Source organism: Amphiprion ocellaris, chromosome 9, assembly GCF_022539595.1.
Source record: "Amphiprion ocellaris isolate individual 3 ecotype Okinawa chromosome 9, ASM2253959v1, whole genome shotgun sequence".
Lineage (NCBI taxonomy): Eukaryota > Metazoa > Chordata > Actinopteri > Pomacentridae > Amphiprion > Amphiprion ocellaris.
This window is the reverse complement of record NC_072774.1, coordinates 10,830,333-10,857,862: the sequence shown is the minus strand read 5'-3', so window position 1 is coordinate 10,857,862 and position 27,530 is coordinate 10,830,333. Positions and strand designations below refer to the sequence as shown.

The following is a 27,530-nucleotide window of genomic DNA, read 5'->3' as shown; positions in this document are numbered from 1 at the left end:
ATTAAAAAATGAATGAAACCAATTTTTAACACTAAATATAAATTTAAAATTAAAAAAATCAAGGCAGAACACATGATAAAAGTATGGAAAATAAAATTGCAAAAACAAAATAAAATAGATGTCAAGTTTTAAAAACAGAGGACAAAAACATGATTTTTTAATTTTTTATATATATACATATATATATATATATATATATATATATATATATATATATATATATATATATATATATATATAAATCAATCTGGAAAAAATATTTCAATTCATTAGAAATATTTTATTGGAAACATGCCTTCAAGTGTTTATTAAAACTTTCAGTGGAGGAGGAACGTGACTAAAAGAGGAACCAACAAGTCTGTTGATACATGTCGAACATTTATTAAATCTTACAGAATGATCTGTTGGCTCAATGCTGACCAGCTGGATGAGTCTCCTGAATTTTTGACTAAAACATTCTCAGAACTCATTAATAATTCAGACTGCAGCATCAGAAACTGTAGACCAAGAGGAGGAAAGGCCTGCTGCAGGCGCAAAACACCCTCAAACACCTGCACAGCTCAGGGCAGAGCTGCCATCCAAACCTGCCGGTAGATCCTGGATGAAGGAAAGCAGAAATACATTCAAGTGCAGCTCAGCAAACAGACACAACAACATGCGTCACCTGAATCCTGCTCACAAACGTCACCAGAAGCTGCAAAATGATGCAAATTGAATATAAAGACATGTAAAACGACCAAAATTCATAAAAAAATAACACAAAATGACAACATGGAGACTCAAAAGTACCTAAATTAAACACTGATTTACTAAAAATAGATACAAAATGATACAAAACGACAGAAAACAACCCCAAAAACACATATCAACCAAAATGAATCGTAAAATTGCTGAAATGGGGCAAAAAAAAATAACACAAAGAGATGTAAAATTACCCAAATGAGAAGCAAAATGACGTCACACTGTTAAAATAATTTTAAAAACTGACCACGACATTCAAAACAGTAAAAATTAAATGCAAATTGACTGAATTGAGACACAAAAGTATGCATAATTCTGAAAGTCAGATATAGAATGACAAAAAATTACTACAAAGAGACACAAAACAACCAAATTAACTTTTAAAAGACTAGAACGGCACAAAAATCATCACAGTAAATGCAATATTACATATATTACCTACATGACAAGCAAAATAACACAAAATGACAACTAAAGACACAAAACAATCAAAATCCATTAAAATAAGACACAGAATGATGCAAAATTACTAAAATGAAAAAGATTTTTTAAATGATACAAAGCAACCACAATGAAATGACTCTAATGTGGTAAAAACATGATGCAAAGACAAAATTAAACACAAATTGACTGAAATGAGACACAAAATGATGCATCATTTCAAAAATAAGATGCAAAATGACACAAAAATGACCTAAATAAGACGCCAAATGACCAAAACAAGTCGAAAAATGATGCAACACAACTAAAATAGAGTTTAAACTGAAACAAAGCATCCCTAAAGAGGATTTTGGTGTAATGTGGCCGCCTGCACAGAGACAACACATCCACAGCTGGAGGTTAATAGCAGAGTGGAGCCTTAATGAGCATTTAGTCCACTAATTTGACAAAGCACCAACTTCTGTAGCGCAACTCTACGTTCAGATGCATTCAATGACTGGGCTGTGGACTATTTTGGAAGCGATTTCTCTATTGGGTCCTGGTCATGCTACGTGCCCTGTTAGCACGTAGCCAAAGAAGCTAACATGAGAGAAGCTGTTGTTGAAGATGCAGCAGCAGAAGGTGTAAAAACACCTCCGAGCAGCAGAAACCTTCAGTCCAACACAGGAGCTATTTCTTCAGCATTTTTATATGTCACCATGGAGATGCAACAACATGTTCTTCACACTTTGAACCACATCCTGTGGTTAAACACACACCAGCGGAAATGCATCCCCACACAGCCACACAGCATGAAGTGAAGCTGAAACCTGCAGCAGATTCTAAAACTTCCTTGTTGCGTTTTCAGGCCACAGGTGAAGCCTCATCGGCACCACAGCTGCAGCCGCTCACGAAACCACACAGTGGGTCAAATGAGCTTTTATGGTACAATATCAAATAAACAACAAGTTCAAGAGGGAACTTCTCAAAATGAAATGCAAACAACCTCAAAAAGACAGAAAATGACCCTAAATTATTAAAATAGCAAGCAAAATGGTACAAAATGACCATAAAGACACACCAAATGACCAAAATGAGATGCTAAATTATCAACATTGAACACAAAATGAAGTAATGGAAATGATCAAACTGAGATACGTAATCACATAGCAAAAAAAATCCAGACACTAAATGATCAAAAATTACAACAAACAGATGCAAAATTACCTAAATTTGATGCAATATGGGCAAAATGAGATACAATAAACCCAAAAACAGATGCAGAATAATTAAAATTACATAAAATAACCACAAACACATGGAAAACAAACAAAAGGAGATGCAAATGAAACACTCAATACCCAAAATGAGACATAAAATGACCTCCAAGTGATCCAAAAAGACCAAAATGCAATACAAAACAACCAAAGATGAGATTTTTTTTTCAAATAAACACATGTAGAATGATGGTAAACAATTAAAACACAAACAAAAATGACACAAAATAACCACAAACATATGAAGAACAACCTAAATGAGATGCAAAACTCTCAAACTAAAATGCCAAAATGACCAAAAAGAGCCACAAAAGGACCAAAATTAGATGTAAGATAACCTGAAAGAGATGCAAAATAAACTCAGTGTGACATGAAGTGACCGAAACTAGATATAAAGTGATCATGCAGATTAAAAGGACCCCAAGAAAACACAAACGGACACAAAAGAAACTAAAGAAAGGACTAAAAATGATTGAAAGCACTGCAGAATAGTGCTAAACTATCAAAACAAGCAGAAAAATTACACAAAATGGCCACAAACAAACCCAAAACAATGGAAAAGTATCACAACACATTTTTGGCAATGAAGTGTAATAAACACACTTGTTTTAATGGATCAAATTCCCCCTTACTACAAAACGTGTTGGACAAACTGGGAACAAACCAGTAGCTCCCCCTGCTGGACAAGGTCCAGAAACACAGCTCTGAAACTGCTGTTTTTACACCTCACGTATTTGCACATTCCCCATCTTCAATACTGCTTTAAATGCAACGCTTAAAAGTGTATTTTTGCTGCTTATTTTACTATTAACACAATACAACACAACGTGGACACACAACTCTGAAAGAACATCTTTCTCCGGACGGTGAAGGATTTCAGTTTCCTGAGAAAAACAGCTCGAATGGATGTCCTGCTGTTTCTGAAAATAAAGAAAACACTCAGAAATGTGGTTTAATCTTCATGATTTCTTTTTGTTGATGCATAAGGGGATTATTTGGGCTGTTAGTTTTCATACCTGCATCAGTGATGAACGCTTGTAGAGTAAATAACACCTGAAATCAAAACGGTTTGGCCATTAAAACACATTTTCAGTGGTCGACACAGTCAAAAGTCCCATACGCTTGCAAAGACCGTATGCATCTGGCAGTCTTTAGTTGGTAATGACTCCTAGAATTATGAATTCTCTGCGATGGAATTATTGAAACTCATAAGTCTCAATCATGTCTTTTGGTTATTTCATAGATAAATAAAACATACACACAGCTATGTTAATATTTGGGTAAACATCTTTTAGCCATTTTCACCTCAACTAGTAGCTTTTGGTAGCCATCTAGAAGCTTCAGTTGTGTCTTCAACCACTCCTCTTGCAAGACAGTTCAACTAAATTTGTTGGCTTTCTGACACAATTTTGTTTTTCATCATGGTTCACAGGTTCTTGAAGGAGTTTAAGTCAGAGTTTTGGGAAGACCAGTCTGAAACCTCAATTCTAGACTGATTTAGTCATTTTCTTTACGACTTCTGGTGTGTGTTTGGAGTCATTGTCTCGTTGGGACACCCAACTGCATCCAAGACCCAACCTTCTGGCTGATGATTTCAGATTTTCCTGAAGAATGTGGAGGTAATCCTCCTTCTTTGTTATCCCATTTACTTTGTGTAAAGCAGCAGTTCTGTTGGCACCAAAACAGGTCCAGAGCATAATACTGCCACTACCATGCTTGGCGGTAGGTTTGGTGTTTTTAGGGTTAAAGGCCTCACCTTCTCTCTTTCTAAATATCTAGACTGAAAATGCAAAGTATCAAAAGTTAAAGATCTAATTTTGCAGCATAAAAATTAAAATGTAATTATTTCATGTTTTTCCTGGAGATATTTATGCATGCAGCCTTCTGAGATGAGGGGGTTGTTTTCAGTCACTTCATTTCTCTTAAACACAAAACCATCAGTACAATCAACACAATGTGTTGCTCATCTAAAGGACTGTGACACATTTTCATTTATCCACAAAGCTGTTCATGAAAATGTTAAATATTTTCTGATTCCAGCTCCTCAAATGTGAGCGTTTGCTGCTTTTCTTCATCATTTACAATATTAAATTCACTTTATTAAAATGTTTAGGGTGTTGGTCAGACAAAACAGGCACAGTGAAGATGTTATTTTACTAAGTGATGTGCATAATCATCATCTTGGCTGGTAATATTTTGGTTTTAGCCAGAAGATTAATTTCCATGTTAAATTAAGTTATAAATCAACCTTCAGATTGCGATGATACAAACAGACAGAAACGGGTTAATAAAACTAGTTTGTGCTGTTGAACAGAGGACTTGTTTGCATCAGATGTTGGCGTCTTGTTGATTGGATAATTAAGAAATATGATGCACCCTCAGACACACTTAGTGTTGCTGCGCATGTGAACACGAGGAAGGATTTGGGTACCATTTGGTGGCTTCCTGCTACTGTTACTACAGTTTGAGCTTCACACTCACCTGGTTCTTCACTTTGCTGCACTAAATTCCCCCGTGAAACTGAAACAAACAGACATCTCATTACTCCGCTGGCATGATTTATTTTATTTAGTTGGTGTTAAATATTCTACTGCACTATGATTATCTGACATCAGATAATACTTGCATTATCAGAAAAAATGCAAATGTATAATTCAACTTAAAATTATGCACAAGAACATTCAAGATGACTTTTAATCAGTTGAGAATTTATGCCTGAAAGGTTTAATACTTTCAGCTTCTTAAATGTGACAATTTTTCTTCTTTTCCTTTTCATTCTTATCAGAATTTTAATTATTGTTTAGCTGTTTTAAGGTCTGGACTGTTGTAAATGTGTCTCTTCGAACTCTGGGTAACCGTATTCTGAATTTTTACTGACCGATCAATCGTTTCACAAAAAAATGAAATGAAAATAATCACTAGTTAAATTCTGTGTAGAAAATCTGAATTTAATTACAGCATAGTTAAGCTTCTACAGATGCCATATACATTACTTATACATCTATATTAAAATAAGAGCTTAAGATTTAACTTTGATTTCACTGTTTCTCTTCACATTGCAGGTTGCTATGAAGCAGTTTTCTGATCAGTAGCGCAGAGCCTTAACAGCTGAGTCACCACTTCCCTTTAAAAATGACAAATATACTCCGAAATGTTCTGTCAAAGGTGGATTACAACATCCTCTACTGTGAAACACTCTAAATGTTTGCATTTCTGCTCAGATGCTAAACTGCATTTCATTGTCTGACCACTTGTGCAATGACAGTAAAGTTAAATCTGATCTAATGTAAAAGCAACTCCAAACATCCAGTTTCATTAAGAAAATGCAGCAGTAATAGTAAATTATACCTTAAACGCAGGACATTTACTTGTGACCGTGTAGTTTTACAGTGTGGTTTAAGGATTTCTGCTGATTTAGTACTTCATCCTCCACTGTAGCTTGTTACTTTAGGTTTAGATCATTTGCTTCATAACGTCTTATATTTATGAACAAGCAGAACTCACAGCTGAGGACGGAATAAACCATCTGAAGTTCTTGGTCGGCTGGAGGCTCTGAGTCCTGCGGGGGAGGATTTCGTGCTTCTGATAGAAACAACATGAGATGAGAGGAGACAATATGAGTTGAAATATTTTTAAAAACTATGGTAACACTGAAGATTTAACACTAAAGTTAGTCCCAGTCAACACAACAACAGTCTCACATCATCCTGTCATTCATTTAACCTTTATTTTACCCTTAGGTTAGTGGCGTGTAAGTGACTGAAGAATTGTACATAAGAATATCTGAAATCCGCTTCTGCTAAACATTAACTGGCTTAGCTTAGAGGCTTTTCAGACTATCCAAACAAAGAGGATATATATAGTTCCATCTGATAAATGCTTTTGTTGCTGTTGTTGTTTTTAGTAATAATAATTTAAAAATACTCTTTTATATAGCTCCTCGCTTAGCTCCAGTTTGTGCCACTTATGTATTAGCATATGAGCTAACTAGATTAGAAAAACGCCTATTAAAGCTGGTCTGAGTGAATTAATAGGTGACTTTTTTCCTGCTATTTTCTGTAATGGAAAGGTATTTTTGATTGTCTAACATCTAATTTGTTGCAGGCATAAGTAGACATAAATAAAGCTGGAGCTAAAGCTGCTAAATGCCTTTATTAGCCTCGCTCAGATATCTGTCAAATTATTCCAGATGGTTTTCTCTGATGATTACTTTTTTCTTTATCAGTAATAATCATCTGAAAAGTCATAAGAAAGCCTTAGACACAGCTTTAAAGCTTATATATTTCTTACACTGTAGTTTAGCTTCAGTTTGTGCTGCTCATGTATTAGCAAATGAACCAACCAAGTTAAAACATAGACTACAGTATTTTGTTTTATCTAATGATTAATGAGATTAATTATTGAATGTTTTTTTTTCTTGCATAGCCACTGACTGACTTTAGTAGCACTGCACTTGTATGAGAAGCTCACTCAGGCAATAAATGGTGAGTCCTGTCGACAGCAGCACTAGAAGCAGCACAATAACGCCGCACACAGCCAGACTGATCATCAGGACATTAGTGGTTGGATATGTCCTCTCTGCTTCACCCAGCCTGCTCTCCGCTCTGCAGCTCACCACCTCCTCCTCCTGCTGGTAGGGGATGCAGGTGGTCAGACTGTATGGACTGGTTTCTGAGGTGTGGTGCTTGACGTCCAACAGGCGTCTGGTGACCGACAGCCAGACAACTTTGGGCAGTGGGTGACCCTCCACGTCACACCTCAGTGATCTGGTGATGCTGTCTGAGCCACAGGCCATCTCCACCACGGAGAGGCTCTGAATCTGGGGTTTGACTGGCGAAACAAAGCGTCAGATGTAATATGATTCAGGTGATGAGTATTAAAACACACTTCTGTTTAATAGCAGTGCAGTGATTTTCAGCTCACTCTGTTGGAAAACTGAAACAAAAAGATGCAGATTCATATTCACACAGAAATTTGATTATCTGGACAGTCTGTCACATTAAAGTCTAACATTTGGTCAAATGTGTCTGTATGGATGACCGGTTGGATGAAGAAATACAAACCAACCACAAAAAAGATAGATACAGAATGACCTTAAAGAGATGCAAATCAACCAATAAGAGACTTAGCAAGCCAAAGGAGACAGAAATTAGCCACAAATAGATATCAAACAACCACACAAAGGGGCAAAGTGATCAAAAAATCTAAAAAAAAACCAACCAAAAAGAGACACCAAACAACCAAAATGATCAAAACAGATGTAAAATGACCACAGAGAGATGCAATAAAAAACCCAAGAGATACACATCAACCAGACAGACAAAAATCAACCACAAAATGATGCAAATACAAAATGATCACGAAGAGATGCAAACTAAGCAAAAACATGCATGACAAAACAAGCCAAAAGAGACACAAGTCAGTTACAAATAAACACCAGACGACCACAAAATGATCAAAAAAGACAAAAATAACAGCCAAAAAGAGACACAAAACAACCACAAAGAGATACAAGATAAACCAAAAGTCAAAGCAGACAAATTTAACACAGACACAAAACAACAGGGAAAAGATACAACACAACAATAAAAAAGACATTAAATGAACCACAAATAGGCATCAATCAACTATCAAGAGAGAAAACAAGCCAAAAGAAACATAAGCCAATCACAAATAGTCACGAAACAACTGAAATGATCTAAAAAGACACAAAATGACCATGAAGAGACAGAAGCTGACCAGAAAGAGTCATAAAACAAGCAAAAAGAGATACAAATTATCTAGACAGACACAGTGAAACAGTGAAAAGATGCAAAATGTTTTTGAAAAGACACAAAATAAGCATAGACACAGAACAAGTGTAAGAGACACAAAATGACCATGACGAGACTGAAGTCAACCAAAAGGGTGACAAAACAAGCAGAGAGAAACACAAATCAACCACAGATGGACAAAAAAACTACAGTTACATATGGAAAGTGTTAAAAAGAAGACTTAAATGACCATAAATACATGCATATGACATAGGGACGTAGTCCCATATGGTCTAGTGGTCAGGATTCCTGGTTTTCACCCAGGCGGCCCGGGTTCAATTCCCGGTATGGGAAGAAAATGTCTGTTTAAGTCAAAAATTTTCATATCCTGAGATGGACAGACGTCAGAGTGCTCTTGACCAGAAAGAGACACGTCATCCAAGCAAGAAAAATGATCATCAACTATGAATAGACATTAAGCACCCCAAGTGATCAGAAAAGACAAATAGAAAAATCATATAGCACAAAATGACCACAAAGAGATGAAAAAAAAACAAAAGAGACACAAATCCACTGAAGAGAAGAGAAAAAATAACTACATGCAAATAAACAAAAAAGTGACAATTACAAATAAACAAGTGAAAAGAGACAAAAATGTTTTTAATAAACACAGAGACCCAAAATATACCAAAAAAAGGACGTAAAACAAGCAATAAGCGACTCAAAACGACCACAAGGACACAAACGTCAACCAAGACTAGTCCCAAAACAACCAAGATGACCATAAAAGACACAAAATGACCACAAAGAGACAGAAGTCATCCAAAAAGAGTCACAAAACAAGGAAAAATAAACACAAATTATCTGCAGGTAGACACAAAATAATAGTAGAAGACATAGAATGACCACAAAGACACACAACTGTGGACCCATATGGTCTAGTGGTGAGGATTCCTAGTTTTCACTCAGGTGTTTTGTGTTTCCTTCTTGATATGCAAATAGACATGGACATAGATTTTAATATTCTGCAGGGAGACCACAAGTAGATTTCCATATTTTGCAACTTAAGTCCCACATTGAGGCAGAATCCAAGACTTACCTTGAGGTGACTCTGGTTCAACTCCAAGGACAGCAACAACTACCTTTGTGATAATTACTCTGCCTTTTACTCACCATATTGAGAACAATCTCAGCAACAGTCTGAAGCTGAATTAGGATCAAGTGAACATTATTACGCATTAATCAGGAGCTGAACCTGCAGACCAGCTGGGTAATTCTGAACAACACCTAACAGTCCCATACGGTCTAGTGGTCAGGATTCCTGGTTTTCACCCAGGCGGCCTGGGTTCAACTCCCGGTATGGAAAGAAAATGTCCCTTTAAGACAACAAATTTTCATATCATGCCTTTGATGTAGGGGTGACGCTGACCACAAAGATGTAAAACAAGAAAAAAGATGCATCAACATAAGTAGAAATTAAAAAGATGAGACATCAAACAACCAAAATTATCAAAAAAACACAGAATGTAACCATGAAGAGATGCTAATGAACCCAAATCAATCAAAAAAAGATACACAATCAGCCAAAAGACACTATGCATGGGAACAAAATGTCTACTTTGGTCAACAAATTTCCATCTCCTGCAGCTGACCTGTGATGTTGGAGAGTAGACCTGTGGCATAATTCATGCATAACATCTTGTTATTTTGTTTCTCCCAGTGGGACAAATCCTGGGTTTAACAACCAGTAACACTGACCACCAACACTCAGATAAATACTTAAATACTCAGATAAATGAAAACACAATAAATAATTATTTTCACAACAAAATTTGCAATGACAATTAAAGGAATCATGTGGAAGTTTAGGACGCCTGTGGCAAACGAATTAAATCAGGACCACAACTGGTGATTATAGCAGTTACAGCAGGCTGCAGTAACACTGACATTGTTCTCTGCTGGATCTTTTGTTGACATTTACATGTGAAACTGAATAACCCAAGAGTCCTTCAGTAGTAGCTCTACAGCTGTGAGGCCAAAGTGATCCACTATGATTTATTGATCAGAGACACTTGAAATACCAGCAGTCTCTGTGTGCCCACTAACAGGTCAGAGTGAAATCTGAAAAAAAGTTAATAAAAATGGACATTTTTACTTCTACTTTACTTTTATGTTACTGAAACTGTCCCAAGAAGTCTGAGCTGTGGCTCTACCAAATCTGATGCAGCAGAAATGAAACACAACGATTCTGCATTCATGTTGATCACAGTAGTACATACTTATTGAATCTGCCATGCTCTAAAAGCCTCTAAACATGTTGCCAGGTACCTTTTATTAACAGTACATGAAGCTTCAAATTGTTGCTCACTGCAGGCCAGAAAAACCTATTGAACCCAAGGAGATTTGAAACTCTCAGAAGAACTTACCTGCAACATAAAGATCAATCTTCCTTTTCAAATAGTCACTTCTCCCTTCCAGCTCCACTCGGCAGAAGAAAGTACCGTTATCTGTCAACTGTACCTTCCTGATGAGGAGCGACAGCTGCCCCCGCCGAGGATCTCCATCCAGGGAGAACTTTAATCCAGACCCTGAACAATCATTACCTCCCTCCATTGAGTCATTTTTTACTGAACACTGAAAGAACGGTTCGGTATACGGATCTCTCGCCAGCCATTTGACAGTGATATTCCCAGAATAGTTCTTCTGTTTGTGAGTGAAGGAGCAGTTGAGGATGGCATCTTCTCCTCTGGACACAGTGACCACCGGAGACACCGTCATCTTCCAGGCAGAAACAGATCCTGAAGAGGACGAGTACATCTGGAAGTTAGTTTCATGTTGGAACCATTCACTGGATGTAAAAGATGGACATCCCAGAGAGCAAGGAATGTTCCTGCAAAGCTGGTTAAAATTACCTTCAAGTTCTGAAAATGTTTTGAAAATGTTCAGAATTTTCAACAATGTTCCAGTCTGGTAAAAATAACCTGCTTAGACACTCAGAGGATGTTTGGCGGATGTTGTCAGGGGCCACAAATTCTGTTGCATGTTCAGAAATGAAAAAAAAATCTCAAACTAACATTGGAAAATCACTTTCAAGATGTTATTGAATTCTTTGATGATAAAACGTTTGTCATAAAAACATACCTGTGCTGTGATATACTAACAAAGTACCATACTGTTACCCAGCGTTACATGATAACAAAGGGAGGATGTTCTCAATGTGACATTTGAAAAAGCGAAAAAAAAGGGTATGATGGTGTAACTATGTCTTTAGAGAACAATATCTTCCCTTTAAAAAGAACATTCTAGAAGCTATAAAAATTACTTGCTGAAAACATTACTAGAACTTTCCAAGAGTCTCTCACAACCTTTGTAAAACAGAGGAATTCTGGCCGTCTAGCCTTAAATGTCTGCGTAGATTTTCACTCATCCTGGTTATGGTGATTCTGCTTCAGTAAAAGGCAACTAGACTTCTTTTTCTGTTTCTTTGGGACATTCAGCCCAACAGGCTTCTTCAGTTCAGGTATTCATCTGGAGGTGTCCACAGCACCACTTATCAGGTACTTTTAATGCAGTCCTTATGGTACACTCCCATATATACAGTTGGCCTCATAGACCAGGGTGTAACCCAAGACTACCTTGAAAATCTATTGAATTGAAGGTAAACCAAAATCATGTTAACTCAACCGCCAGTATGATATAAGCATCTTTGTGATTAAAATTCTGAACTTTCCACATTGAGGGGCAGCCTTGATAACTGTTTGAGGTTAAATTAAGACCACAGGTCAGCAGTGGAAGATCATAAGTTCTTATTCTACAGTACATCTGTCTCTGCACTGGGAGGTGAACCTGGCAACCTGAGTCTAAACCAGGAATCTGAGCTGTTAAACCATAAGGAAGACTAATAAAGTTAAGGATATCTGTAAGAAATAGATCCAACATGCAACATGAAGCACTTCTTAAAAAGTCAACATTGCTGCTATCAGGTTTACATCTCAGGACTTAGGTTTCTGGTTCTCACCCAGGCAGCCTGGGTTCAAATCCTGGTATGGGAAACTTACAGTTTGTGATTATGTGTAACTGTCTATATTGTTGTACAGCATTGTTAATTATTTCTCAATTTGAATTGTCAGTAAATTTGTCTGCGCTGGTAACCTGTATAAAAACCAGGAATACTGGCAGCCCTGCAGGGCGACACCAGACGAATTTGGGCAATACCTTAGGTTTTAGGGGTCTGTGACACCACTTGTTCGGTACTTAGAATGCAGTCTTGAGATTACTCCAACGTAGTTTCACCACAGTTGAGTCTTGGGTCTTGAATGGGCTGTGAGTCGTGATTTGGCAACCCTATCTCCACAGAATTCATATACAACAGAATTTCATTGTCATGTATGCTTTTTTTTTTTCTAGGCATAAGTCTGCACTGGACTTTCACCCAGGAGACCAAGATTTGTGTCCTGTATGGGATTATTATTTTTAGACTTGTTCTTTGATATTTGCTTTTGGTTGTCATTTTCTGTGTGCTTAAGTTTGGGAAATATTTTCACAATGATAAGTATGTGTTAGAAGCTTGGTTAAGTTTAGAAACTTAAATTGCTTGGTTAGGTTTAGGAGAATATTAAGGTCTTGGTTAAAATATGTTTGAAGCTTTTCCTCCATTTTCTGGGTTACCATGGTGAGAAACTCCGTCCCAGCTAATGTCTGGCAAAGATATGTTGGTTTGAAATGTCTCCGCAATACGTCAAAAAAAATAAAAAATCAGGCAACATGTTGCTGTTAAGATGTATAGAAACATAATATTATGCAGACACGGATGGAGTGAATACCTGGGAGTCACCATTAGTCTGTTAGAAGTGAGGAAGCCTCTCAAAACATCTTCAAGAACCAAAGACAAGTTCAACTGTTCTACTGATGCACTTAGAAGTACCTTGAACCTGCATTCTATCTAAAAGCCAGTAGGGGGCGACTCCACTGTTTGTTTAACAAAGTCTGATTCTACTAAAGAGAAAATTAATCTAATTCTTACTTCATATGTTACCTCAATAAACATTTGTCTAATGAGTTTATGATCTCAATCACTTTTAAAATCTCCTTCAGTACATCATAATTTCAGTTTAATAAACTGTTGTCCTAATTTGGAGGAAAATAGACAATAGAGCAAGTTATGTTTTGGGGGTATGTGGTGTCATCAAGTTCTCAGTCAGATCCATCCCTTCACATTACATGCCATATCAAAAAACCAAGATAGTGATGGACAAATGCCGAATTTGAGGCTTTAAAATGGTTATTGTAAAACCAGTGTAGGACTTCATAACAGCCACATCCGTCTTTACATACATCTGTGAGCTTTAAAATAGCCTTCTTTCAATCAGATATTCCTCTCCGATGTACACTTAAGAAAAATCTGAAGATATTTTCTAAGACTTTTGGTTGCTCTTATTGGTCTAAATATGAAGGATCTTACCTGTGACGATCACAGACACAATGAGAGCCTGCTGCCACATCCTCTGTCAAATCAGAAACAAATACACAAGGTCAGACTCTCAAATATTCAAACTAAAACTTTAAATTAAGGAAGTGGTGTGAAATGTGTCATATGTAAAGTAAATATTTCCTGTTAGTTAGAAAGAAGAAGTAAAAGACAAGGAGGCCACAGAAAGAGGCCACACACAAAACCACAACCACATGAGTTTACATGTTTTTTTGTGTTTAAAATAAATACATCAATAAACTACCAGAGAATTACCATTTCACTAAATACTGTCCACAAACCCAACATACGTTACTGGACCATTACCCACTACTCATTCAGTACATAATTTTAAAAAACATTTTCATAAACATAATTACAGTGTGTCTTTCATTTGAAATATGGGCTATGTACACTGATGATCACTTATTGCATACAAAAAAACAAAACATAACATGAAACTATTTTTATTTTATAGATCAAATAACGTTGATCCACTGATCAAGAAATCAACTGGTAGAATGATAAATAATGAAAGCATATTATTTTGGATAATTGACTAGCCTTAGATTGCTAGTTGTTAGCCTAAGAATGATTGTTGTAAAGCGAGAGATGCTAGGTGCTGGCATAAGACTGCTAGTTTCTAGATTGCAGATGCTAGTTTCTAGTATGAGACTACTAGTTAGGCTAACATTGATAGTTGCTAACCTGAAATGAACAATTACTAACCTTTTAGTTTCTGATTCTTTTGTTCAGACATTAGGTGAATGGATAGATGTTATTTACCTGCTTGACAGTTTCGGCGAACACTCTCGCCTTCCTCAGAAGCGTCTCACTGACAGCCTGTGACGTATCAGCCGGCAGATTTTGACAGCCGGCATTTTCGGCACCGCCCACTAGAGTCGCCAGATGCGCCGGGCCAACCACGCCCACGCCGTAATGGCATGTGGCGACTCTCGTGGGCGTGCCGAAAATGCCGGCTGTCAAAATCTGCCGGCTGATACGTAACAGGCTGTCAGTGAGACGCTTCTGAGGAAGGCGAGAGTGTTCGCCGAAACTGTCAAGCAAGGTAAATAACATCTATCCATTCACCTAATGTCTGAACAAAAGAATCAGAAACTAAAGTATCAACAAGAAGACATGATGAACGTTTTTGAGCAATTACTAACCTGCATATGATAGCTGCTCTGCAGACATTGCTACCCTGAGAATCCTAGTTGCTAGTGTAAGATTGCTAATTGCTAACCGAGATGTGGTTGCTAGCCTAAGATTGCTAGTTCCTTTCCTGGAAATACCAGACTATATACAGTCTATGGGAAATACAAGCTACTGACTTGGAGATGCTAGTTGCTAACCTGGGATTGCAAGTCGCTCACCTGAGATTGCTTGTTGCTAGTCGAAGATTAGTAGTTGCTAACCTGACGATTCTACGAACCTGAGACTGCTAGTTGCTTAACTGGAGATGCTAGTTGTCAACCTGGAGATGCTAGTTGCTAACCTGGAGATGCTAGTTGCTAACCTGGAGATGCTAGTTGCTAACCTGGAGATGCTAGTTGCTAACCTGGAGATGCTAGTTGCTAACATGAGATTGTCAGTGACTCTTGACCTTGTTACTTTATTTGAAAGCTGTAGTAACTTTACAGTTTCTGAATATTAATACAAAATATTATCTGCTAATAAGCTCTGAAGTTTTATTGTTAATCTTTATCAGTAGGTAAAATAGTCTTAATTAGCCTCCCAGTACAGACTGGAATACTAAATAATGCTTACACCTTAATGCATCATGACTTGTTATTCTGAATTTAATGATGAGTACTTTTCGCATAGGTATTGTAAAGTACATTTTGCTGCAAATCCTTGATTGCTGGAGCATTTTTTTTGCCATTATTGTCCTTAACATAAGTCTAAAAAGGCATGAGTGCTTTTTACTGATTTTTTTGACACAGACAACCTCATTTATTCACAATAAAACAACACACAGACATGAAGGAACTATAAATAGAGGAATTGGAAAAACATGAGATGTGTCTGGGAGGTACTGAGTCATATAAAACAGCTGTACTGCCTCACTGTCGTCTCTTCAGTGGTCTCAGTATGGACGCCCGATTGGTCTGCAGCGCCCTGAGTCTGCTGTTGTCTCTTCCAGGAGGTAAACCAATTTCATTTACATTACCTTAAATCTGCCAGAATGTGATTCTTTGTGGTTGCACTGCTGTATTTCAGACAGAAGCAGCCTCGTAGATAGACACAAGTAAAGCAGAACTGTAAGAAGTGTTGGTATAAATGATTGAGCTTCAGTAGAAATCAGTAGGACTTCTCTTGTAGGTTCTTGAAGACATTTCACCTTCATCCAAGAGACTTCTTCAGTTCTAACTGACTAATGGGGAGTTATTCTTACCTGTTTCTGTAGCTGGTAGGTTCTTGAAAAGTCTTCAAGAACCCACAAGAGAAGTCCATTTGATTTCTACTGACACTCCTGTGATTACCATGACGAATGAGAACCTACATAGACATGTTAGCGAAAATGGCTCATTAAATGCTTAAAATATCTTTCAGCGTGAAAAAAGTGGATAATCAGTATGATTTCTTGGTGTAAATCCAGCTGATCTGACTTCAAGGATTATTCTGGTGTATTTGTTTGCCATTAAAGTGACTATTGCATCTCTGTGGGTGAATGTATGACCAGCAGCCCTCGGCTCCGGAGACGACGGCTGGTCCATGAAGGTGCACTCGGAGGTGCGGGGCATGGAGGGCTACCCGGTGGTGCTGCCCTGCACCTTCAGCCACCCCCAGCACTCCCAGCATTCCTCCCTGCAAGTGTTATGGCGTCTGGGCCACGGCGTCGGCGCCACCGTCCTGTACCGCTGCACCAGCCGGCCGGGTACGCCCACCTGTGAGCCGGGCCCACAGCAGGACCAGCGCTACCGGCTGGAGGGGAACCCGAGGGAACACGATCTGTCGCTGCGCATCAACGGCGCCACCCTGCAGGACAGCGGGCGCTACTACTGCCGGGTAGAGGTTCAGGGACGAGAACATGTCAGCTTCGAGGACAAGATGGGGACCAGGCTGAGAGTAGAGGGTACAGCTCAAACCAGCACACCGTTGAGATTTATGGAGTCAAATGTGAATAAATGATCAGTGTCCAAACATTCTGAATCCCTTAAAAGGTCTGAGTTTCACCAAACAGTGACTGATTTGTAATTTAAACCTATTTTATTTGACTGTGACGATGTAGATTGACAATGTTCCAATTAGGAGATGAAAATAGTTTTTTTTTCCAGTGTCAGTTATTTGGAACCAATGTACATATACAGAAAAAATGAAAAATGTGGGAAAAAATAATGCAAATTAAAAGAGTCAGCTGATTTTGAGAGGATCAGCGGAACATTATTTTCTTATTTGGGTAATTTTATGACAAATGACCTAGATTTAACTCAGAAAATAAGGTTTTGGCTCAGCAATGAAAAATAAAGCAACAGTTGGCATCGATTTTTTTTTGAAGTTCAGACAACCTCTATTTAAATTATGCTAAACCAACAAACTGCCTGGAGTTATAGAAGAACCAGCTTTTCCTTTTCAATCAAAGGTATTTTTGAGTATTTGGTGATTGGCAGGATAAAGACAAGTCTTGAAGCTGGCTTCTCATAAAATTTATTAATTCCAACTAGTATTTCCACATTTTTGAAATTGGAATTTTTAAGTGAGCAACTTTTAAGAAATTAATTAATTTAACAACAAAATTGTTGTTATTAATTTTTGTGTTTTCTTTTGAACTTCGATTGCATATTTTAAGACACAATATGTAAATCTTAAAAACAAGAGCAGCAAATTTGTGTTTAAATTAACAGGATAGTAAATTGGTGCAGTTACTAGAATTTTCATGTTGACCCAGTTCATTGAAATAAATTTGGAACTGAAAACATTTACCTAAATACGCAAATTTAATATTTTTTAAACCACACATGCACCCTATAAAAAAAGAAATTTTTCAAACAGTTTTATATATTTTTGTTTTGTTTACATTTTACTGTTTTTTTGATTATTCTTCCAGATTTTGCCTATTAATTATTAAAATCACAGGAAAAAATACTCATTGGCAAAAACTCAGGCCTATCTTTATGAGTAGTATTTTGTTCTTTTTCAACATTTGGCTTTGAAATTACATAATTTTTTTTCAAACTGTATTTAAAAAAAATTCTAATTAATTATTTTCTAAATATTTGCTGTTACTTGAAAGAAAAAAAATATGCATTTCAAGGACTGAAAAGGTAAATAATTTGTAACTGTTTTTGCAAGATATTCCCAGTTTTATTAAACTACAGATAGTATCTAGTAAAATCACAATAAAGTATTAATTCACATGTTGACACTAAATTTTAAAAAAAGAAAAACCATATCCACATTAAAAATCTGTACTTTTATTTATATATGCTTATATGTTCTTTTACACTGTGTGACCATAAAAGCACACTGTTTGACTATACTTAAATCAGCTAGAAATATAACTGATTTACTTCATATTTGCGATTATTTTAACTGCTTTTGCAGATATTAAGTTCCATGGTGGTTTAATTTGTCTTTTCTAATTGAACTTTAACTTATTTTTATATTTTCTGTGTTCCTCCTGCAGCTGCTCCAAAGATCCTGACCCTGGCGGTGGAGGGCAGTGAGCAGTCCGGGTACACAGCTCTGTGCCGGGTTCAGGGCTCCCCGCTGCCCGACGTCCAGTGGCTCGGCCCGGACGACTTGCTGGAGGGTTCCCTGGTCGGGCCTCTTTCTCAGGGCTCCGCCGCTCACTTCCACACCGTCAGCCAGCTGAGGGACGTGGAGCCGGGGCAGCAGTACACCTGCAGCGCCTCCAACCCGCTGGGCAAAGAGCAGGCCACCCTGTACGTCCTGCCTCCACGGCCTCCCATGTCCATGACCGGAGCCTCGCCTCCCTTGCTTCTCCTCCTGTCGCTGTCTCTGGGAGCTAAAGTTCTGCTGCTGGTGGGGATGGGGGTTTGGGTGGTGCAGGGAGGAGCTCTGCAGGGAATCAGCTGCTGGGCCAAATAGCCTGCAACACTTTATAATCAGCGCATAGATGTGTGGTTTATGACAGAACATAATATAGCAGTGAGCCGTTTGTTAATGTGTGTAATAATATAAATATATTTTCATATTATTCTAGGAAGAATAATAGTTCATAAATGGTTCTTCAGAAAGCTCTCTGGTGCTTCAAAGTGCCACCACCATTTGGAGAACCTTTTCATTTAGATGGTTCTTTAAGTACTTTATGTGGTTCCTTGAAGCACTAAAGGTTATTTGGTTCAGGTGGCAGACATTTTTCATTATTGTTGAATCATTGGGCCAATAAAACATCAGAAAAAAAGTGAGAAACTTCCATCATAGATTCCTAAATCCCACATACTTCATGTGGTTCTTTAAAGTACTAAAGGTTCTTCATTATATTACATTTGTTTGGTTTGGTGGCAGGTAAAAACATAAAATTAAAGCTGCAACTGATGATTATTTCATCTACCATTAAATAATTTGACTCATAAAACACTAGAAAACAGTGAGAAATTTCTATCATAGTTTCCTAAATCCCACATACTTTATGTGGTTCTTTAAAGTGCTGGAGTTTCTTCATTTATATTGGATTTGTTTGGTTTGTTGACAGATAAAAGAGTAAAATCAGAGCTGCAACTAAAATATTTGTTTATCTGTGAATCATTTGGTTGATAAAACAACAAAGGCAGTGAGAAATGTCCTTCACAGTTTCTTGTGGAACATGTTGTTCTGTCTGACCAATAGTCCAGAACCCAAAATAATGAATGTTTGCACATACGCTTTAAAGAATGGTTGAAAAAAAATTGTTTCCTTAAACAAAATTTAGCTAAAAGTTTCTAAAAATCATTCTTTTATGACGTCACTACACAGAACCATTTTTGTTTGATGGAGTAAAGAAGCTGTTACAAAAAATACTGTACATTAATAAACAATAAACAAAAATGTCCTAATATCTTCTTCAGGACTTGTATTGTTCAGTTTAATTTTGTGCATTGATCTGTTCTATTTTATCAGCTTTATATTATATTAATGATAATTGCTATATAATCAAAATTCTCTATTTCTTCTTCAAGGTACTGACACCATTTTACAGCTTTAAACAGACTGTTAGTGGTACAAGAACCTTAATTTTCCACAAAAAAACGCAATGCTTCAAATGTTTCTGGACTGGGTTATACATGTGGGAAATAAAAACAACAGCAGTCTAGTTTCACATGTATTTATTAGTGATTTTCTTGTGAATATTGGCATAAGTGGTAAATATTATGTCCTCTTACCAATCAGACAACAAATATCATGTTTAAATTTTCAATTGATCCTTTTTTTTTCTTCATTGCTGTCACACTGCAATAACTACCCCTCAATAAACAACAAAATATTCAATCAACTTAAAATCTGCCACTGGTGCATAGGAGAGTAAGTTTTCTTAGCGCTGCACAATAATAATCCTGCCACAGCAGCAAAAAAATAATAAAGTTAAACATCAGGCACACAGAGGTTTCTACATTGAAACAGGACTGCAAAGTACTTTAGTTCTTAAAAACAAGAAAGTATTTTCAAGCTGCTCTTAAAGTGAATAACTATGTCTTTATATGTCATATGTGGAATATATGTCTTTAAACTCAGGTACATACAACAATTAGCAAATTAGCATACAAATTGAACCACTATATAAACATATCTTCCCTAAAAAAGGCTTTAACAAAATTTGTGTTTCACATGAATGATTGCATTAATATATTGAATTTCAATAGCCTGTTAAAAATAGAACTGTGTTATTATTATGACAGTTTTATTTCTTCAAAAACTGAATTTGAATGAAACTACTCAGATTTGTATTGGTTACTATGATAACTTTAAATTGCTTTTATTAGACTGAAACTGAATTCAGTTGCTCTGAAAATATGCTTGATTATTCCTGAAAGTTTAAATCTCTGTGGACAAATATGAATGATTCAAATCAGTTGGCGATGTTGCATATTTCTGCACATAACGGTGCTGAAATCTCTGAAATCCAACACAAATTTTTCAGCAAATTCCAGACCTGAAAGAAACTGAAGGAAGAGGTTCCTGCATACAGACTGTAGGTTTACAAAACATTTTGTAGCTAACAGCATTGCAGACAACATTGTCTTCCTTCTGGATTTTTGACAACTTTTTCAGATAGAAAACATTTCTCAAACCTAAACTTCTGTATACTTAGACCAATTTTAATGACTTCTAATAATGTAAGAATATTTATAATAGAGCATAGCAGCTACATTATGGTGGTGGATAAGACCAATTACATTACTTTATCAATCATCCCACGATTCTAAGATCTCCGTCTCTGTGTAGCAGACAGGATGGAAGGCCTTACAGCAATCCTCACTCCTCCAGCTGAAGTCCTTGTCACTCTTCGCACCCATGAGGACACACTTGTGGCTGGTCTCAATCGAGGGCTCACCATTTTGCCAGTTGGTGCTTTTGACAGGATCCTCATTTACCCAGTAATACTCCCCGGTGAGGGAACTCTGACGCATGCCTATCCATACCTCCTGCAGGTTGCCGTTGTTGAGCTCGCTCAGTCTTTTGGTGGCTTGTGGTTGAGATTTGGCCTCGGAGAGGCAGATCAACTCCATGTCCTTGTCGCGGCAGTATTTCAGAGATTCACGCCAGCCGTCTGCATTGTCTCCGATTTTTATGACCCCTGGAATTAAGACGCAACCCCTGTAATCTGCTTGGGAGTGCAAGGAAAGAGAACAGACTGAATCCACAGGACATTTTTGATAATCATTAATGTGTCTGTTGTTTGGGTAAAAACTGTGTTAGTCTACTCTAAAACAAGCTGCTATCACCAGCATTTCCCTGCTAACTAGCTTAGTTAGCAACTGATATGTTATTTATTTCTATTATGTTATTGAAGCTCATCATTAGCTCATTCTTTGTTTGGTTACAGCTAATGTTTTGAAAACTGAGTACATGACTCAAACTTTGTACCTGCCCTGAACGTGGTCAGACTTATTACCCAACCCTAATAAGTGTAGAAATGCAAACTGCAACACGTGGATTTTAGGGCTACAATGTTTTCTGAATGTATCCTTTTAATTATGTTTCTTCTTTACTCGAAGGGCTATGTAAACCTGAACTTTAAAGTGACACACTGTGGAACTCCATACCTGGGGATTTGCTGATCACAGGTGCTGGGTTTCCAAATATACTGTTGCTGTCTTGTCCCAGAAAATAGACAGCCATTTTGGAGGAAGCATGCCAGATGATGGTAGTTGATATAGATGAGTCAGGTGTAGCTCTTGGTTGCACAGTAATTTTTGTCGAAACATAATCAGTCCCTTTCAGTTCCGTCCACTCTGAGCCTTGATGAGGATTCTTTCCGACATGAACACCCTCAGTTTGGTCCTTGTGCACCACGATTACAGCATAGTTTTGCATGTCAGGGATGGGGGTGACAACATAACAACAGGCAAAGTCTGTCTCTGGGATCAGAGTGAGGAGTAATTTTGGATGGTAGAGGATGGCTGTACCGGCTACCTTGATCAGTGGTGAGTCTGGGCTGAAGGCCTCTATTTTTGCAGATCCTGTCTCTGATAAGAGTATTTTTGTTTCATCTTCCCATGGAAAAGTTGAAGGAATGAAGAACTTGAGGGTCTCATCTCTGGCTGGCGACAACATGGTGTACAGCAGCCCACAATTGCATTTACTCTGGATGGCACATGGATGGCCAAAAAGGACCGCCACTGGCTGTGTGGCTTCCACGACTCGCAAGGCTTCTTTTTCTCGTACCCAGATCTGAGCGACCTGTTTGGGCTGAAGATTAACTTCTTTGAGGACGTTGCCTTTGACAGTTATCTTGTTTGCCTTATCACCATTGACAATAATGAGTTTGAACGGGGCTCGCTCTGTTACCAGTGTGGTGACTACGTCAGCAAGTAAAGTGGATCCTTGGATTTGGGGTATTGGTGGGATGAGGTACTTTTTGGCGAGTTTGTCAGTCGGTATAACCAGAGCAGTCTGGATACTGGAGTTTCTAAAGCTAATGGCCTGGATAGTGATTTCTTTGGTGCTGGTAATTTCAAGCACGTTGTTAGAGATTGCTGCCTTACCGAGCTCCAGTCTTCCATCCAGAATGAAATCACGACTTTCTGCAGCCTGCATGGTCACTGTTCTTGTATTGTAGGTGTGCTGTATGATTGTTACGCTTGTGTCATTATATAAGGCAGTGACATAGATCTGGTTTTTGGGTGGAATAGGATGATAGGAGGCAATGTTCTCCGGCAAAACAATGAAGTATTTCTTGCCAGTGCTGTTGTCAGATTGAGTGGCTGTGGATTCTGGAGAAGGAAAAAATGTAAATCAAACAATTTTAATTTCATGTTGAAAGTAATAAGTGGGAATTCTTTGGAACCAGGTAACAATAAAACACTTCATTAGTGCCTGCTGTTGCTTAAATAAAGACACAGTGGGACAAGCCCATTGGAGGAATTTGGGGAACAAGAGAGTAACAAGTGGGAATTGCAGATTCTTGAAATATCTTGTGGGTACCTACAGGATGCAGATTTGGTGAAACTAATGCTAATATTCTGAAAAACGTGCATTGTATGTGTATTTAGCTCGTATTTATGGTATAGTTTATGTCTCGTGGCTGTTTTTCATGTCTTTCTGGTCATTTTGTGACTGTTTGTGGTCTTTGGCATCTCTTTATGATCATTGTGTGTCACCTTGTGCTCGTTTTTGTCTCTTTGTGCTTGTTTTTTGTACCTTTGTGGTTGCTTTGTATCTCTTTTTCGTTGTTTCGTGTCTGTGGTAATGTTGCATCCCTCGTTGAATACAATCAGTGTGATTTCTTGGGAACCAGGTTCCAACAAAATACTTTGTTATTGCTCACTGGTGCATAAATAGGTGTATATAGGTTTGTTAAGATAAGATAAATTTTTTTTAATTTCAGTGGAATTTTTGGAGAATTTTACATTTTTGATGACAGTTTAAAGCCGAGTGTAAGGCAACATAGAACGAGAGTCAAAACTACCAAGTCTGAGACCAGTGTTCTCTCCTGGAAACTGATGGATCGTTCCCTCTGGATTGGGGTGAGTCATTGCCTCAAGTGAAGGAGTCGCTTATCCAGGATCTTGCTAACGAGTGACGGGAACAGACATGGATTGGTGCAGTATCAGCAGTAATGTTGGTGTTGTACTGGATTGTCGGGGTGAATCTTTGATAGTCTGTATAATCCTCACCTATAGTCATTAGATCTGAGTAGTGACTAAAATAATTAGATAGACGCAGCCAAAATAAGTTTTCTCTGTATGGTGACTGGGCTCAGCCTTAGAGATAAAGTGAGGAGCTCAGTGGAGGTGCTCCTCCTTTGTGGAAGGAACTAGCTGTGGTGGTTCAAGAGCAGATCAGGATCCTCTTATACACATTCTTTTAGAGGTTTTATGCTGGGAGGAGACCTCAGGGTAGACAAGAACTCTCTGGAGGATTACATATCTCATCTGGCCTGGCCTGGCCTGGCCTGGCCTGGCCTGGATGGATGGATGGATGGATGGATGGATGGATGGATGGATGGATGGATGGATGGATGGATGGATGGATGGATGGATGGATGGATGTTTGTGAGGAGAAAACTGCTATTGAATGAGGACATCGAGAAGGCAGAAAACTGATGACTGACTGTTGTCCAATCACAATTGCAATCCACCAGCCGCATTTCAGGGCCACTGAAAAGTACTTACCCTGGCCTAGGTAATTTGTTCCCCACTAAAAACAGCCTTTAAGGAGGTTGAACACTGGCAGGTCTTTCAGTTGAAACACACATAAAGGTTTAGAAATATTAGCTTTACCTTTACCCACAGATTGGTTGTTCTTTTAGCTCGCTAACTATTACAATCAAAGAAATTAATTTAGTGGTTTGAAACAAATGATGATAAATTGCACTGTTCAGGAAGGGCATAGTACTTTGATATTCTTCGGTACATTTTCTGACAAAGGTCTGCAGCTGCTAGAGTTGCGAATCAGGACCACATACGCCATGTTTAAGGTATCCATCCATCCACCTTCTTCTTATCCAGAGTTGGTCTCGGTGGCAGCAGTCACAGCAGCTCATACCTCCCTGAGCCTCCCTTACCTGAGGAATATTTTCCAGTTTTCCCCTTTGGTATCCCAAAGCATTTCCAGGCCAGATGAGATATGTAATCCTAAAGTGAATTCTGGGTCTACCCCATATAGTCCTCCCAGCTGAGAAAAATCCAAAGGAAGGTTCCCCTGAAGCATCCCCATAGAAATTAAACTATATACTCATTTTCTTTGTGAATTATCTTTCCAAAACATCTTTAACAGAGAACATAACAAAGGTCATAGTATGTCCACAAAACTAATGAAAATGTATCATATTGAACACCTTAATTTTCCTTCTATATTCTCTCCAGCAATTAGGGTCCATTGTTTTCCGTATTTGTTCATTTCAACATAAAATTCTTTATGTTCCTTTTTGATGTGATTTTTTCATAATTTATAGGGCATAATGCAGATATGCGGTGTTAAACAGTAGTACTGGGCTTGTTAGCAGCAGCAGTATTGGTGCAGGTATCTACTGCTGCTGGTTGTTTAGTTTCCTGATCTGATCTGGTGCTAGTTTGACAGTCAAATTAGCTTCTCAAAGTCTGAGCTCATGTTTTTGAAGTTTATTTTATGTCCATTTACATTTTCTGCTCAGCCTGTTCAAAGGATAAATGTACTCCTAGCTTTTATTCAAAGTGTTTGCATGTATTGAGTTTAAATATATGTATTTTTGTATTAGTTTACAGAGTAACATTTCCAGCAACCATCACTCCTGTGTTCTAATGCTACATTGTGTTAGCTAATCAAAAGTGTGAGTTTTCATGGAAAACATGAAATAGCCTGGTGACCCCAAGCATTTGAACGGTAGTGTATAGTGTGACCAGCCACCGGGAGGTGTCGTATTTCCCCATCTTTACATGCAGTGTGTGGTGTTTCACAGTTAGATTCTATAACGTAAAAGAAGATGTAGTGATAACAGAGTGTTCTTGTTGGGTTTACCTGAGCTCAGCCCAGATAGCAGCATCAGCGGGAGGAGGTACACCGCCGGAAACATGGCGGCAGAAAACCTCAGACTTCTCCCTGCAACATTAACACAAGTTAGCTGTCAGACAAAATGAACAAATTCAGGATGGTTGTCTGCAATTTCTCTCAACCAGTTTCGAATTTCAAACAAATTTCACATTCAGTATATAAATGTGAGTTTTTGCACGAGACATGAATGGTTTTTCAGCAGACAGACTTTGTGTGCTTTAAATATGGAGTTTTAAACTCTTGCAGCCCAAATAATACTTGAAGTAAACAATTAGCAATAAAATAAACATATAACAAATGAATAAACTTAAACTGTGATGTGAACAAACATCACACAACATCATAAAAAAACAGACAATAAAAATAAAACAGAGGTAATTGAATGAAAAATACATGAAAAAATAGTTTTTAAAGGATAAACCACAATTAGAAATATGCAAACAATATAAATTACAAGAAGAAAAACATAAAATGATATGACAAAATCATCTACAGGTCAATTAAAGTAACATTAATTCACTTAATGGTGATTTCTTAAAGAACACTGGTTCAGTTTGGTTCATATCTGGTAACTTGACATAACCTGATGAAGGTTGAAAGTCACACTGGAAAAAAATGCCCCTCTCAAAACAAGAAAAAAACTAATTTCAAGGAACTTTTACCTTGAAATAAGTGAAAAAATCTGCCAATAGAAAAATGGCTTGGTAAGATTTCTTGAAATAGGATATGATATTTAGAATATTGAGATCTTAAAATTAGCGGTGAAAACTTACTTTAAGTTATATTTTACCAGGATTGTCAAGCTTAGGGTTCTTAAAATAAGCCAGACATGCTTTAAAAAAATAGCAGTTTTTCACTCAAAAATAGATTTTTGCTTTTATGTAGCCTCCTAATTTGAGATGTATAAAACTTGTTTTGAGTTTTCTTGTAAAATACAACTCAAAACAAGATAGTTTCAAGATTGTTTGACTTAACAAGATATTTAAGATGAATGTCTTAATACAAGTCCCTCCATCTTGCTGAAATGTCACTTGTTAAGTGAATTTATCTTTAATCAAGTGGGATGAGACATTCTGACCAAAAATAAGACAAATAGACTTGGTAAGATTTTGAGTTTTTGCAGTGCAGAATCAACTTCATGTTACAGCAGTAAGCGAGCTGGTGTGCAGGATTTATTCTAATGTTAAAATAAGAGTAAAATTTAACTTTTCATTGTAAGAAGTTACTGAAAGATTTATGTCATCATTTGTCCTTCTGGTACAATAAAACCTGCAATTATTGTCTGATCTGCACGACACAAACAGAAAACCATTTTCTGTCTTTGCTCTGAGTCTTACCTGCTGGTCAGCCGTCTGCAGAGTGTTTTCCAACCTTCAGCTGTCCTTTACTTATGGAAACACCCATTTGTGAGTCAAACTTGGCCTCATTTGGAAGATGTTTGCATGAGAAGAAGAGACATCAATGTTGGCACCACAGGTCTGATGTTACAGGTGTGGTCCTGCTGCAGTCACGACCACAAAAATCTGCTAAACAGGCAGCGGTTACAATTTAATAGTTTGTTTTCAATTCATGTCAAAGTGTCAGTAATTGATCACAAATACAACAAAACAGATGAAGCAAAAATGTCCTTGTGTCTTAGAAAAATACTCGTTTTTAAAAATGAGACACTCCTGCACATGTTTTAACATGTTGTTGGGGCAGATTTTCACTGTATACTTCGGCTACAAAAGGCAA

At 37.6% G+C, this 27,530-nt stretch overlaps 3 protein-coding genes and 2 non-coding genes across 7 annotated transcripts; 3 read left to right on the top strand and 2 right to left on the bottom strand.

Annotated features, from left to right (window-relative positions):
• Nucleotides 1-348: 348 nt before the first annotated feature.
• Nucleotides 349-13,707, bottom strand: LOC118471107 (sialic acid-binding Ig-like lectin 15). The gene is made up of 7 exons (XM_035953601.2): nt 13,653-13,707; nt 10,618-10,989; nt 6,909-7,268; nt 5,943-6,020; nt 4,920-4,958; nt 3,455-3,491; nt 349-3,358 (listed from the first exon to the last, which is right to left on the bottom strand). The coding sequence occupies exons 1-6, from the start codon at nt 13,690-13,692 to the stop codon at nt 3,460-3,462; spliced, it is 921 nt and encodes a 306-aa protein (XP_035809494.2). The 5' UTR covers nt 13,693-13,707; the 3' UTR covers nt 349-3,358; nt 3,455-3,459.
• Nucleotides 8,474-8,545, top strand: trnae-uuc (transfer RNA glutamic acid (anticodon UUC)). Its single transcript has one exon. It is a non-coding gene; the product is annotated as a tRNA-Glu (tRNA).
• On the top strand, nt 9,486-9,557 carry trnae-uuc (transfer RNA glutamic acid (anticodon UUC)). The gene has a single exon. It is a non-coding gene; the product is annotated as a tRNA-Glu (tRNA).
• Nucleotides 13,708-14,609: 902 nt separating the features above from the next.
• Nucleotides 14,610-19,660, top strand: si:dkey-11p23.7 (V-set and Ig domain-containing protein). Of its 2 annotated transcripts, none has more exons than XM_023281937.2 (4): nt 14,610-14,727; nt 15,743-15,807; nt 16,348-16,737; nt 18,289-19,660. In XM_023281937.2, the coding sequence occupies exons 2-4, from the start codon at nt 15,753-15,755 to the stop codon at nt 18,711-18,713; spliced, it is 870 nt and encodes a 289-aa protein (XP_023137705.1). In that variant the 5' UTR covers nt 14,610-14,727; nt 15,743-15,752; the 3' UTR covers nt 18,714-19,660. The 2 variants fall into 2 exon arrangements, with proteins under 2 accessions (XP_023137705.1, XP_023137704.1); XM_023281936.2 differs by having other exon boundaries at nt 14,611-14,727; nt 16,345-16,737.
• Nucleotides 19,661-19,913: 253 nt separating this feature from the next.
• LOC118471104 (uncharacterized) lies at nt 19,914-27,183 on the bottom strand. Of its 2 annotated transcripts, none has more exons than XM_035953598.2 (4): nt 27,134-27,183; nt 25,764-25,844; nt 21,869-23,038; nt 19,914-21,429 (listed from the first exon to the last, which is right to left on the bottom strand). In XM_035953598.2, exons 2-4 carry the CDS (start codon nt 25,816-25,818, stop codon nt 21,008-21,010), a joined length of 1,647 nt encoding a protein of 548 aa, XP_035809491.2. In that variant the 5' UTR covers nt 25,819-25,844; nt 27,134-27,183; the 3' UTR covers nt 19,914-21,007. The 2 variants fall into 2 exon arrangements, with proteins under 2 accessions (XP_035809491.2, XP_035809492.2); XM_035953599.2 differs by having other exon boundaries at nt 19,914-21,426.
• Nucleotides 27,184-27,530: the final 347 nt, after the last annotated feature.

Excerpts from the sequence above, each read along its gene's own strand:
- LOC118471107 (XM_035953601.2), bottom strand. The coding sequence starts at position 13,692 with ATGTGGCAGCAGGCTCTCATTGTGTCTGTGATCGTCACAG. Across the intron at positions 6,021-6,908 it reads ACTCACCATTTATTGCCTGA|AAGCACGAAATCCTCCCCCG; the intron begins GTGAGCTTCTCA and ends TGTTTCTATCAG. Across the intron at positions 4,959-5,942 it reads GGTTTATTCCGTCCTCAGCT|TTTCACGGGGGAATTTAGTG; the intron begins GTGAGTTCTGCT and ends TGTTTGTTTCAG.
- si:dkey-11p23.7 (XM_023281936.2), top strand. The coding sequence starts at position 15,753 with ATGGACGCCCGATTGGTCTGCAGCGCCCTGAGTCTGCTGTTGTCTCTT. Across the intron at positions 15,808-16,344 it reads GCTGTTGTCTCTTCCAGGAG|CAGCCCTCGGCTCCGGAGAC; the intron begins GTAAACCAATTT and ends ATGTATGACCAG. Across the intron at positions 16,738-18,288 it reads GACCAGGCTGAGAGTAGAGG|CTGCTCCAAAGATCCTGACC; the intron begins GTACAGCTCAAA and ends TTCCTCCTGCAG.
- LOC118471104 (XM_035953598.2), bottom strand. The coding sequence starts at position 25,818 with ATGTTTCCGGCGGTGTACCTCCTCCCGCTGATGCTGCTATCTGGGCTG. Across the intron at positions 23,039-25,763 it reads GCTATCTGGGCTGAGCTCAG|AATCCACAGCCACTCAATCT; the intron begins GTAAACCCAACA and ends TTCCTTCTCCAG. Across the intron at positions 21,430-21,868 it reads TGTGATCAGCAAATCCCCAG|CAGATTACAGGGGTTGCGTC; the intron begins GTATGGAGTTCC and ends TGCACTCCCAAG.